A 13,946-nucleotide genomic window follows, 5' to 3' on the forward strand; every position below is an offset into this window, starting at 1 on the left:
ACTTTAATTTAGTTAATTTCAAACAATACGGAATTATCCTACTGAAGCAGTTTCGCTTTGTATTTATTAACAAGTTGAAAATATCATGTTCTGATGAAATAATATAACTAAATTAAATAATAATAAGTTAATGGTTCACAGTATACCCTGGCCAGTGAAGGAGTTTATTTATTAATGAGTCGTTGGTTATGTCCAAAATAAAACGTTCCATTCGATATTTTTACCGTACGCCAACGATCGGATCTATACAAGTTAAAATTAATTGCTGCGTCTAGCAGTATACTACTGTTACGTATCACATAAATTTCCGTAAGCTTTCATATTAACTGCTTCTAACATGCAAAACGGTACTTCCACTATATCAATTCTCATTAAAAATATGTTTCATTCCCAAATCCCCACAGTATATTAGCATTTCCCGACACCTAGATTCTTTCGGTTCCAATCGTCACATTGCTTTCATGCTCCTTTTTTCTTTTTCTTCTTCCCCTGTCCCGCTTTACTGTTCCCCCCCGTGCCCACCCGTGGTGCACCCGTAATCTCCCCCTATTTTATCCATATCACAAACCTATGTTGGAAAGTTGTTGACCCTGAACCGAATGAGAAGCGCAGTAAGCAAGTCACGCAGGAAAAGAACATGCGGTAGTCCCAAAAAATCGAAAGAGGCAAAGAAGTGCAAAAACCAAACGCCGAGCGAATGGAAACGTAAAGACGGAAAGGCAAACACGAAATCAAGCCGGGACGCCACCCCGCTTATTCTTCTTTCCGTCATCGGCGGTTATGGCGGCGCATAAAACGAAGCCCTTGCCGTGTACAGCATTGTCCAGTCCCGAGCATTACTGACCATCTTACGGTGGAGGTCTTAGCATTAGCACAAGGAAGAGAGTACCCTAACACAACGTGGATCAATTTCCCTGCCCTGGGTGAGTGGTTGAGCGTTGTTGTATCGAATACCAACCGACCTACCGTTAAAGTTTGTTTATCGTGTTCTTGTAATACGAGCAAGGTACGAAGAAGAACTATCCACAGTCAATATAACATGACTGACCTCTACCATATTTTGAAAATCTTAGGAAAAAAAAACATTCTTGGTTTGCTATTTTTCAATAACTCCGAAAATTGTCTTCTGATTTGGTGTACTTTCGACAATACAACACGAAGGAACGCAGAAGAAAATTATTTCCTAATTCAGCATAAAATATCAGCATTTTTTTCTCAACAAAGATTATTAAAGAATCGACACATGGATGGCCAACGAAAAGATCAATTTATGTTTGTAAGACTAATGACTAATGAGTACTTGAACGAACAAAACAAACACATAATTCAATTTGTAAAGTTGTAAACGATATGAGATAAATTATTTATAACTCTTTTCAATAATTATAACATATCCTGTTTATAGTATGAAGCTTCAAGAATCGTAGATGATCCGAACAAATCCTCTAGCACCTGCTTTCGTTAGCTGTATATCTGCGTTTTTCCGTTACTTTTGCTTTTTTTGATGAAAAAAGAAAACAAAACACAATGACAAATGCTGCATCCCAACAAAACGTTGAAGCAATTTTTAGACAAATCGGAGAAGGGGTCGCAGAATGTTTAACAGCAGTCACATACGAGCGCAAGAGATTGGTTCTATTTTTAATACCATCTCTTTTGGTCTGCACGCAATTCACGTCGACAATTGATGCGTTCGATCGAATTTGGGAAGAATCTGCTTTATCGAACAACCCAGGCACACCGTCGTTTTCTAAAATAAAAGCTTTATGAATACAATTAATTCTGATGTTTTTCAACCTTTTTTTACATTCCCCATTTCTAAATATTCAAAATACACATGTTTAGGCTTGTTTACTTACAGGAAACTTTTAATAACTTTATCTTTATTTTAATATTTGACTAGTTTAACAACTTTGAACAAACACGAAAACACATTTCGTATCTTATTCCACAATCTTCTTGTTGATTGTGTGTGGCATTTTTAAATATTGATAGTTTGGATTAATGTTCTTTTTATCATTTCTAAATTAAAAAACACCTATTTGGAGTTAACAGATACATCGGACACCAAGAAGTAGAATAAATCCTGTAGTAGTTTTTTGTATGCTTTACGATTGGAAAATGCCATAATTGAACAGTTCAGAACCCAAGGATGGTCACCAATGACAATATGACATTATTTATGATAAAGTAAAACAAACATTGCTGATTTCAATTCAATAAGTAATCCATCAAATCCGACAACCGTCAGTCAAGCAAGCTGTTAATTCTAGTACAAATATTACAGTACCTCATTGCGAAATCAATATTGCTCGAATCTTTCACGTATAATTGGCGTCTTGTGGACGAGCAAACATTAAATGTAATTTTTTGATTGTCTCCTTATCAATTCGATTCATCGAAGCAAGAGCAGCTATAATTATTGTAGGTGTGCATACGCCACAATGACTAAAACATTCGTCACTCGTCAAAAACGTTTGAGTAAAACTATGACTGGGCCGGTCTAGTGGTACAGTCGTAAACTCGAACGACTTAACAACATGCCCGTCATGGGTTCAAGCCCCGAATAGACCGTGCCCCCATACGTAGGACTGACTATCCTGCTATGGTAACAATAAGTCACTGAAAGCCAAGCTCACTTCACCTCACCAGTAGGTACAGGCAGGCTTTGACCAACAGCGGTTGTTGTGCCAAAGAAGAAGAAAACTATGACTAACGCATTAGGATTTTCTATGCATGTACGTCTATATATATGGTTTATGACGACACAAAACAGAGATGAAAATTTAAAGTTGCAGTGCCTATCAAAACAAAACCAATTTACCAATATTTATCTCGCCCAATAATTGAATGAAATGTTGTATTTGACAATTTTAACATTGTACTGAAAAATCACAGTATTTTCCTCAGCGAAATCTTTCGCGGCTAATATTAAATTAGTATTGTATAGTTCTGTACTCCAGGGGCCTTCAAACATTTCAGCACTGGTCAAATTTTCTGATATTCAAACCAATTTATAATCTTGGGTTAATAAAACAATATTGTGTACGTAAAAATAGTTAAAAAAAAACAAAAACTATCATCTCTAAGGTATTAGCAGACTATTACACCGAAAATTCCCTACTTATTATAGTTTGGAGATCCCTGGTGTTGTACCCCATATCCTTTTCTGATTTTCCCGCAAAAAAAAATCGAACCCCTTACTTACCTCCGACGCGGTACATGTTGGTTGTCATAGTTGTTGTTTATTTAGCCGTTTTTTCGTAAAAAATGTAAAAATTTCTCCCACACACTGAAGCGCCTTAAAAAGGCGCTTAGCAACTAAAATCCTACTGGAGCACCGTGGATCCAATTTTTCCGCCGAAAATATAGCAAGTTCACTTTTTAACGGTTTCTCGTCTCTTTTGCACAATTTTTTCGGCAATTGCAATTGCGGATGCTCTTCCGGTTCTGCGTCCTTTCTAAACACACCTTTGCAGGAAGAGAAAAAATAACACTCACTAGAGCGCGAAGATTTTGAGGGAATCAAACCAGCACACGCACACAGCGGCGCCAAACTTTCCACCTCCAATTTCCCTCCTTTTCACTGTTGCTTTCACGAACATAAACAATGCACCTTCCTACTCGGCCTCTTCACCGTGCGGTGAAAATCGCACACAACACTCTCACTAGCGCACAGGCACGCACACGGGACGAACACTTTGCAACGACACACTCCCGCCCACCACGATAAGCCCTTTTTGGTAGCGCCCCTTCTATCTGATCGCTCTCCTTTTAGCCGTACTTAATTTACACTGCAAGTGAACCCCGAAAATGGCGCCTCCTGGCGATTCCTTCTTCAACACAGCGCCAACAGCAAACCAAGCGTTACCTCAAACGAGACGAGACACACAAAAAACCCTCACACATACACACGCACGCGCACGTATCGGTAGCTCAACGTAGAGACACACTCACAAACACTTCCTACGCGTCCGTCGTGCTTTTTGCTTCTCTACTTTTTCTTTTCGCTTTCGCTGCTGCTTGTTGACAATTGGTGACGTTTTTTTCTCTGCCAGCATAGGGGTATGAGGAAAGCTTTTATGCTGCACAAAGCATCCGCAGACACCTGTGTTCTAGATTCCGTAGCAATCGGAAGCTTTGCAGCAGCAGCTGCAGCAGTTTGATTTTCACAACCCAAAGTTAACTCACTGTAGTGACGTCAACAACTGTGTCCCGCATCACGCAGCGAACAGTTGATCGTCTGGGTGCGTTTTTATTCCGATTACTGTGCACTCAAACGGGACCTGTCCCAAACAAATTCCCAGCCGTCTCCCGTTTCAATGTCCTTCATGAGCACTGCTGCTTTCTGAAATAAAAGGAATGAAATAAGTTAATTTTTTCATTTTTTTTTTCTTTTAACGCGCATTCGTTAATTGCCCCACTCCTCCTTAAGCAATCATAATATTTGATGAATACACAGATTAAGCTGCACACAGCACACCGTTACCAAAAGTCTGAAGTTAATCAAACCCCATATAAGCTATTTCCAATCGCCAGTTCAGGTGTACCCAACCCACGTAATATTAGTCATTTTTATGATAACCTTAAAAATGCAAATATTTTTTCATGTAACTGTGGGGAAGAATATAAACCAAAACTTTGCGTATACATTCCCTTACGACGCATCCTCTTTCCTGCTTATTTCCACTCAGGACACTTTTTCTACCCGTACCTTTGGGTAACATTTTCTTGCTTTTCTTTCTTTTGCTCTGCTCCCCACACGTCCATAAACCCTAGTAGGCATCGCGCGACCGGTGGACGCGCATCGAGAATGACATACACATTCATACACACACGCGCGCGCACACATCCACACACAACATGCATAGCAAACCAGCGCGGCGAGTGCAAAAATGAAACACCAAAGGGCAAAACCGGATAACGGTGATAACTGGAATAGTCTTCGAGATGACATTCTTCGTATTCTTTGCCCCGCACACAACCACACATACGCTTTTGCGTGTTCTCTAGGGGCTGTAGCAAAATCTTCAAGTTAGCCGAGACACATTGTACACATTTTAGCACACATCCACCAACCAACTTGCATAAAAAAAAGGTTGCGCTTATCATCAAGCTTCTTTTTCGCTTTCTTCTTGTTTTCTTGTTTTCATCCCCATAAGCACATAACCTATGCACACTCGTATCGTCACCGCCCGCACTGGACCAACACTGGACTGCCGATCGGGCGATTAATTTCTCGCGACATATTCCGCACACACCAACCAGAGCGCATTGCATTATTTATTGAACCTTGCTCTTCATGCGTGCATAACTGTCGCGCGTCTGTGTGTATTTGTGTATGGGTACAGCGTGTGCACGAATTGGAGCCCTCGCTCTGGTTTCAAGAAAGTTAAAAAGAGCCCATGTACACTGCACAACCCCACACAGCCAACCGAAGAAGACCGGCCGACAGTTGCGCGATAAGGGATTTTTTAAGGTTACGTTTTGCTGCTCGCTTTGCTGCCCTTGTCTAGTCTTCGCATCTGCTAATCATCCGTTTCCTCGCTTCCTGCTTTCTCGCTGATCGTTGGCTTGTGTGTGGCTTTTTTCTTTTCCGTCGACTTTTCTTCCTCGCACTCTGTTTCGCTTTCACACGCTGCTCCGCTATTATATCCACTGCCATACCGACTACACAGGAGGGGAAGGGGGCGATCACTAAAAAAACCATAGCTACACTTGAAACAACGCGTACGCACGCACTTGCCTGCTATGTCGCGCGCTGCTCTCTTTTGAAGAGCGCACACCATCGTCTTCTCATTACCGCCGCTGACGATGGCGGCTTACTGAGAGCACAAAATTGCACAGAACCTGACTAAAAAAAAACAACTACTATCGACGATCCCGCCGTCAATGTGTTGAGAATCAGCCAACCGAAACGCGACACAGAACCTTCGACTTTCCTCTTTGCGTATCCGACTGCACTCGATGCTCGCCCCTTTCCCCGCAACACGGGACACATTTCTTCACGTCCCGTCTTCTGGCACATTTCCGTCTCCGTCTCCACGCTGCGCGAATTTGCGGTGAATTGATTATGCTAAGAAAATCCGTAGCATTTCCTTCAAAACCCATTATTGCGCTATCGCGATTCGCGCACACACAGATACACACACACACATACCAGACACATTAACGTTATTGGGCGACCAGCAACGGGGTTTGGGACGGTTGATGCTATTTTACACGGTTGGTGGAAAGCACCAGAAATTTCATCGGATGCCCTAATGCTTTTCACACGTTATTCCTTTGTCGGACTCACTCACATCTCACCCACCGCTACGCGAAAACCAAATTCAACAAGGTAGAACAAGCCTCCAACGCGACAGTCCCCATCCTTCCTCCTCTTCCACCTCTGTTCCTCACCCCTACTCTACCGTTCATTATGATAATGCGAACCATTTGGACCGTGGCGAAAGCGTCCACCGTACCCCTCCGATTTCTCCCACATCTCAACACCAACCACGCTTACTTTCTTCGGCGAGGAATTCCGGACACACACTTCCGGCTAACGCACACCGATACATACCGTATCAACATAGCCGGTTGATTCGCACGGTACGTAACGTCACTACCAATCGAGGAAGTCACAATAATACATATAGGCACAAGAATGAACCACGAAACGGCCGAATGAAGAAAGTTGCGGCAGAGAGGAAAAAAAAAGTACCGGGTACCGTTATTTCACGCGTCCAGTCTGTCCCGCCGTCGATCGCCCGACGCACACGGTACAGTACTCGGGATATTTTACCGCTCACACTTGCCCAACAGAATCCCCGCGTACTTTTTTCTAATTGTTTTTCTGCAGCACGCACGGCAGGACGCGTCGTTCGCTTTTTCCAAGCTCCGCCATTTTGATTCACGGGTAAGGTGAAACTGGCCCAAGCAGCGGATTGCTCTGCACATGACGTTTCGGACAGAATCTTCAATTGTTCGAACTGATTCCCAAATAACAAAACACAAATGTTCCGACAGTTTCGAACAAAAGCATTCAAATGTTCGATATTGTCCGTTTATTTTTATTACTGTCCGACGTACCGTCTGTGTCATTAATTTTGCACACGGAATTCAAGATTATTTTAAAAACTGCCATTAAAAAAATACTATCATACCATACAAGTGAAAGAAACAGTTCTTTCATTATCAGATTAAACGTAACAGGTAAAACCACCGACAAACCAACGTGACACTTCGAACAAAATTAGCTTCAAAAGTTGTCTCCTTATTTCAAATGAAAATACGTTGAACACTAGCGGCATCTCTATAATGATTCGCTTACTACACTGACACAGAGGAGAAACTGCTAAAACCCCTTTTTGTTTTTCTCCCCAACTTCCAACGAAGAATACTTCTCACATAATTTGTATTGATTTGGAAACCTATCAAATGATTTTTCTGGGTATTTTGTCCAATTATTTGCATCTTGCCTAGCACTTCCTCTGCCATTTGTACTTGGAAAAGTTGTTTCCATCTAAGCAGCCTCGAACAGAGCTCATTTTGACAAAGGTGATCGCTTTCAGTGCAAATAACAGTTCTTTCGTGTGGGACAGTTTTGTAACGCAAGTGTCACGTCGGTTTGTCGGTGGTAAAACTGCTCAAACAGCGACAAAGTGCTTTTTTTCTTATATATTTCTTCTTTTCTTTCTTTGGATGCACGAACCATATGCCAGGCATAGCACTCTCATATAGTCCGAGCTAACTGTAAGCCCACAGGTCTGAAGTCTCCAAACACTGACAAACCTGCAGAGCAGCCCGCGATGATTTTATAAATGATTTAAAAAAATAGTTTTATTGTTTAACTATTTCAACCAATTTTTTAATTTTTAGGACAAAACTCAAGCTTTAACAATAGAAAGCTGACCCTCAACAACGTCATTTGTGAAGAATGTTACGCACGAGCAGAAAAGTTTGAAGAGCTCAGCCAAAAGTAAGTAAGAACATCTTAGTCCAGCTTATGACCATTTTATGTGCCCAAATAAGAACAAGTTTTTTGTCTGATTTTCTTTTTATTTATCGGTTGATAATAATTGTAATTTACTTATATCGATAGCTATAAAATTGACGGAAAAAGAAATACTGTACAACTATTACTTCTGTGTCTAAATGAACAAGCTTTTTTTATAATTTCCACGTATGTTCTCACCGCTAGAGTCTGTTTCTCTTTACAAATCTTCCAATTGTGTATTACAAATGTGTGCTCCGCTCCTACTTCCGCCGTCCCACAGATGTGCTGAGTAATTCGCCTACGATATCGATGTAGGTGCTTCGATCGTTCCGAGCAAGTGCACTGCCCCTACCGGGAGGACCAGCAGTTTGACCAGGGCCAGTCCGATTCACACATCATGCAACGAATTGAATTGCAGCATTGGAAATAACTGACTTAAATAACATATTAATGCAATTCTCCGAGGAAATGAGCTCATTACCTAACTAAGCGTCCAATAACTTAGAATCGAAGAGCGAGACTTCGAATTAAAAGAAAGAAAGAAAAAACAAACAAACAAAATAATAATCAAATCCTAATGAAATCTTACAGTTCCGTTCAGTGTCGATCAATTGTCTTTACATGCTTTTCCTCTTCAAGCGTTTGCGCTTGCGTTTGTTCTTCTTTTGTGTTACGCAGGAAGCGCTCCATCTCTTGGAACCATTTATATACCATCTTTAAGCATACGTGACTGTTTGTATGTTGAGTTGCGTGAATCAAAACAGCATATTTTAGCTAAATTAGCGATCAAAGAGGGAAACATAAATAATTAAGGTTTAATAATGGACCGGGATTACTCTTCAACTTGAGCTGAGTTGAGCTGAGATGTATGAAAACAAACTATTTCGTACTATTTTGATTACTTCGTATTTTGTGTTCTTTTCGCTACACAAACTGTTTCAATCCCATGTTCGGTTTTCGAGCAACATTCTATACGATCATATGACACACTGCTACTCTTTCTGTCTGCTAATGATTTATGATATTTATGGAAGAATGTATGCTGTTTTGTTCCCACTGTATATGCTACTCCCCATAATATGTGTTTCTGTTGTGTTCGTACTGTTTTGTCCCCTCTTTTACTGATTTGATCTTGTACTGTGGAGTTCCTGTTCATTCGACATAAAACACTATTTCATTTTTTCCGTACCATCATTATTGATGCTTTCTTGTTCCACGTTTCGTTTGTTCCATCTTCACTCTGCCTCTCGGAATACAATACATTTACACATGCGTTCTTATGCGTTAAACTAAATCATATATTTATAATAATATAGTTAATATTTATATATGACATTTTACTGTAAATCTTTATAGTAACTTTTACTCGAAATATATACCAATATATTGTAGATTTTTACAAAAAAAAGGAAATCTTTCAGTTTTCTGTTTTGTTGGTTTTGTTCTGCTTGTTCCACGGACAAATATTTGCTTCTTAGCGTCTAATTAATTTCTCTTCGTCATTCTTTACACTTAAATATATGTGTTTTCCTTTTCCGCCACGTTTACACGTTTTTTTTTCTTAATGGATTTGTGTTTCAAGTATTCTACACACATTTTTTCTTATCCGTTTTTGTTTTCCTTACACCATAGATTAAGCTTTGCTTTTGCACCATATACCGGCGCAGGCCACATTTCAGCAGTTTCCAATCAGTCCCACAACGATACAAGGTAGTAATAATATCTACACTAAAAGCCCACCACGACAATACATCAACATTTCGCTGCCAACGAGTAAAACCACATTTGTGAAACCGTTTTGCCAGGAGCCCAACCTGTGGCCGGGTCCTTTTGTTTTTTGTTTTTGTTATTTTTTTTCAGCCCATTTTGTTTTTCCATGACCAAAAAGAGGCCAATTTTATCCTCTTGCTTATTTTTTCATTTTCGCTGGGTCGGTTTGTTTGCTATTTTTAGGTTGTTTAATTACGCACTTTTGATTCGTTGTGTTTTGGAGCTTTTTTTGCCACATTAGTATTACTCACTTACTTTCCAGTTGCATATAAATTGGGCGCATATACTTTTCGTTCAGTAGCTGATTCGTCGTATTCCAGTCTATGTTGCGTAGTTTCTAAATAAATAAGATAAATTAACAAATGCGCAACTCGCATCCGGAAATGCAAACCGGCGATGGTACGCTGTGTGCCCCCTTAGATATCGTTAAACCGGTAGTTGTTGCCAGCAGAAAATTACATTTCAGTTGTTCTATTATGTTGTTTGTTTGTTTTTGTTCAGTTAATTACTTGCACATACTGTATTCATAATGCTGTCCGACTAAAACGTTTCAAACCCCGAGCAAAAGCGAGCTACAATCTATACAAATAGCCGAGAGAGAGTATAAGGAATAAAGAGATCCTTAAAAGCGACAAATATTAGTACAGCTGCAGCCATGTCACAAAATTAATCTCACCCTCTTCTGTTGAAGTTGTGTGTTCGTGTATGTTTTGCGTATGTCATTTGTACAAAAGAGAAAACAAAAAAAAATCTTGGCCATTTGTACGATGACGAGGAGTTTTAAAAACACGTCTATTGGAATGTGCGGTAGAGTCCTGACGTTTTCGTTGTCTTCAAACGTTTGTTTCGTTAAAAATGCATATTTAATTACAAGAAGCTTAACGCTACTGTCCCGTTTCACACCCGATGAGTTCCCGATGGATAATATTAGCTGACTGATAGAATATGAAATCTATAGTTGATCGAAACCTTCTTCGCCTGAATCGTGCGCCACTGCCGTACGTGTCGTTTCTTCGAAACGCATCGTTCGTTCATCTTGATCTCTCTTCACGCAAACAATGTTTATGCGTTCAAACGATTGATCGCGACGATTTGTTAGTTGGTGAGAGATCGAGTTGAAAGAACGAATAAAATCAATTTTAAAACCATTGAGATCGCATCCCCATCTAATCCGGATGATGTACCAGGTTTCATTTCATCTCGTTCCACGTGTATCCAACTTTTGGCACCTACATCTCCATTAATCATCGAGTTTTTACTTTTTTTCTACTTTAACTGTGTTACTATAACTGTTGGTCAATGAATGAAGAGCATCAGGTGATTATAATTTAAATTGCTGAACAATGTTTCTGAAGTATACTGAAGTTATTTTGCTCATGCTTAAATTTAGTCTCATCCTGTGTCAATGGTATAAAGCCTGGCTCTAGCCAGTTCAATTGACACACACTGAGAGTAAATAGAAGCACCATAAGTAAAACAAAAATGTTTAACGAACGACTTTTACTACAGATTGGTCTGACGATGCTCAAAACTTTTGGGAATTAGTATCCTTCTGAATATCATAAGAGCAATTAGTAATATGAAAAAAGGGATTTTAACAATACCAAACAGAATCATGTTCATAAATCGGCCAACAAATTGGCGTATAAAACATGATAATATTGTGTATTGGTTGACGAAAACAAAACAACGAATTTATAACAATTTCACACTCACATTGTGTGAAAAGAATACCCGATTGATCATGAAAAAGAAATTAAATTCCTTGTTATTTTCTGAAAACTGATTAAAACACTATCCAAAGCTCCAGAAAATATTGATTCTGTCCATTCATCGACCGAAATAACGTTTGGCGCCTGTTTAAAAACTGTTTCAAAAATTCTCGCTCAATTATCGTTTTACCTGTCGTAAAAACGTCACGACAGTTACCATTTGCAATAAGTTAATATGTTCGGTGACATTTTTCTATCATTTTCTCCAAAGTTCTGTTCTGAATATAACTTGTTTTGTATCGATTGTTTCAATGCTCGGTATGTATGTATATCCAGTAGCTTAGTTTTCTGAGTTTAGTTTATGTAGTTGGTTTGTTTGTTTGTTTTGTTTTCATTTTCTTCCAAGGCACGCAATATGTTTTTGTTACTAGATTTTGTTCATTGTTCACGTTTGCAAGAGGTTAAATTTGTTTATCAAACTTTTGACGATTCTAATGCCGTAAAAAATGTCTTCATCTCCGGGATTACATTTCTCTTTCGCTTAAGGACAATACAATAAGCATATCAATGCCTCTCTCTCTATTAAACTTTGGACACGTGATTGTATATAAATGTGTTTGTAAAGTTTTGTATATATAGTATTCAATGTACTCGTTTCTGAATCGCAAATAGTTCTATAATAAACTGTCGCCCCCATCAAAGTGGTTGTATAAAAATAGCGAAAAATATTTCCTCTATCTTTGTTCGATATCTGGTTTCTTCTGTATGTGTATGTGGGTGTGTATTTATTTGTTTTAGTATCATGAATATCTCTCTATATGCGCTGTTTTATCTCTTCCAATCCTCGTTTGTATGGTGTAAATAGTGCACACGCTAAATATTCTACAATTTATTTGTTTCAGTCTGTAGCAAAAGACAAGGAGCATGGAACAAAATACATTTCTGATTTTTGTTTCATATGTCTAACAACAATAGCATCTACCCACATAGCAGAGTTTTTGTTATGTTTTCTCACGCACTGTCCAAGACTAAAATAAAATCATTTTCATTACGCTCAATTTCGTTTTTGCTCTTGTTATTTGCTACGTGAGATTCCAGTTCACCATGATAAAACTACTGCTTGATGGAAAAGTGTGCGCACCACTTTCACTTTAACCAGCTTGTCGTTCTCATTCACCTTTTGTTGTGCAATATCGTTTATACTCTCACTTCAAACACATGTATCACTAACATCAATTGCATATACACCGGAAAAGCCCTTCATAGCGCAAAGTGTTTCACATCATTTATAGACAGACCATTACAATATCATCAATAGCCGTTTGAACATGATGCGCTGAGCAAATTAAAGTATAGCTTGAAACAACGCTGGAACATTGAAACATGACACAATTTGTCATCTTTGCCAAGATTATTGATTTAAATAATTAAAACTCGAATCTGACCAATTTTTAAATTATTATCCAGAGCATACTTCAACACAAGTACAAGGACACAAAACCCACGGAGCTATGAGACTCCATTTGCTATAAATATCAGACACGTCTATGTCGAAAGCAATAAACAAAATATCCAACTAAGGAAACAAGTCATTCAAAGATAAATATATTTAAAATTGAATAAAGCGAAAAACTGGTCAAGTTTATGGAAAAAAACCTTTTTCATGGCCAAAATAATGAGCCAAAAAAACTTCTCATTTTCCAACGGTTTACATTGTTCCTACCTTCTCTTTGTTTTGTTGTTTTTCTTAATGTTGCAAAACAACAAATATGATTATACACGTAAAATAGACAGTACATGCAAACCCAATGATATTTGTTTCATGTGATTGAGTATGCCAACATACACACACACACACCCACCAGCGACCAAACACGGGCGTTTAAATGTTACTTAGCAAAAATAGTATGTCTCTATGCAGTTGATTCCTTTCCAGTGTTTCTTTTTTTGTTTACAAAATGTTCTCTCTATTTCTCTTCACTTGCTCCATGCTCTACCATGCATGGTGCTAAGTCTTTCTGTACGGTAGCACAAAATAAGGACAAGCCTAAGGTTTGTCTGAAAAGTTGCTGTTATAATTTATGCCGTTTTCTTAAAACTAGTGGCTCGCGATTCTCGTGCTGCTTTCATTCCTAACCAAAAGTTTATCGGTAGGTAATACCTGCCACAAAATGAATAATCACAGCGACTCCATTACATTCATTTTGGACCCAACATTACGTGATATGCCCCACCTTCTTTGTTGTCCTTGTGCCCGTTTTCTACTGATGTTTTGGTCATCTTGCTTCTTAAGCAAGTGAACAAGAAGTCGTCAGATCTTTTGCACGATCTACGCAACAAAAGAATTCAGATCACTTGCGGCTGTACCTTCTGCTGCTGCTGCTGCTGCTGCTGCTGCTGCTGTTGCTGCTGCTATTTGTTATTCGCCTTTGGCTGATGTTGATTTTTTCCTAGTGTTTGGACAGGTTTAATGGAACGTCTGC

The 13,946-nt window shown here is 39.0% G+C and overlaps 2 protein-coding genes across 16 annotated transcripts in view; both read right to left on the minus strand.

The window, feature by feature from the left end:
- The window catches only part of LOC1274488 (metastasis-associated protein MTA1), a 35,652-nt gene extending 28,733 nt beyond the window's left edge, over positions 1 to 6,919 (minus strand). Inside the window, exons 1-3 of one of the 9 annotated variants that reach the window (XM_061646822.1) lie at positions 6,821 to 6,919; positions 4,192 to 4,348; positions 3,209 to 3,471 (exon numbers count right to left, since the gene is read on the minus strand). In XM_061646822.1, the coding sequence (XP_061502806.1) occupies positions 3,209 to 3,236 (28 nt within the window). In that variant the 5' untranslated portion in view covers positions 3,237 to 3,471; positions 4,192 to 4,348; positions 6,821 to 6,919. Of the gene's footprint in view, positions 1 to 3,208; positions 4,349 to 6,508 lie in introns of all 9 variants that reach the window. The other 8 variants (XM_061646819.1, XM_061646818.1, XM_061646821.1 and 5 more) reach the window with 8 other exon arrangements.
- A 4,910-nt stretch (positions 6,920 to 11,829) lies between these two features.
- LOC1274491 (protein hairless) overlaps positions 11,830 to 13,946 on the minus strand; it is a 31,291-nt gene continuing 29,174 nt past the window's right edge. For all 7 annotated transcript variants that reach the window (XM_061642374.1, XM_061642372.1, XM_061642371.1 and 4 more), the window contains exon 6: positions 11,830 to 13,942. In XM_061642374.1, coding sequence (XP_061498358.1) covers positions 13,914 to 13,942 — 29 coding nt within the window. In that variant the 3' untranslated portion in view covers positions 11,830 to 13,913. The remainder of the gene's footprint in view (positions 13,943 to 13,946) is intronic.

The sequence above is a fragment of the Anopheles gambiae genome, chromosome 2, assembly GCF_943734735.2.
Source record: "Anopheles gambiae chromosome 2, idAnoGambNW_F1_1, whole genome shotgun sequence".
In the NCBI taxonomy this organism is placed as follows: domain Eukaryota; kingdom Metazoa; phylum Arthropoda; class Insecta; order Diptera; family Culicidae; genus Anopheles; species Anopheles gambiae.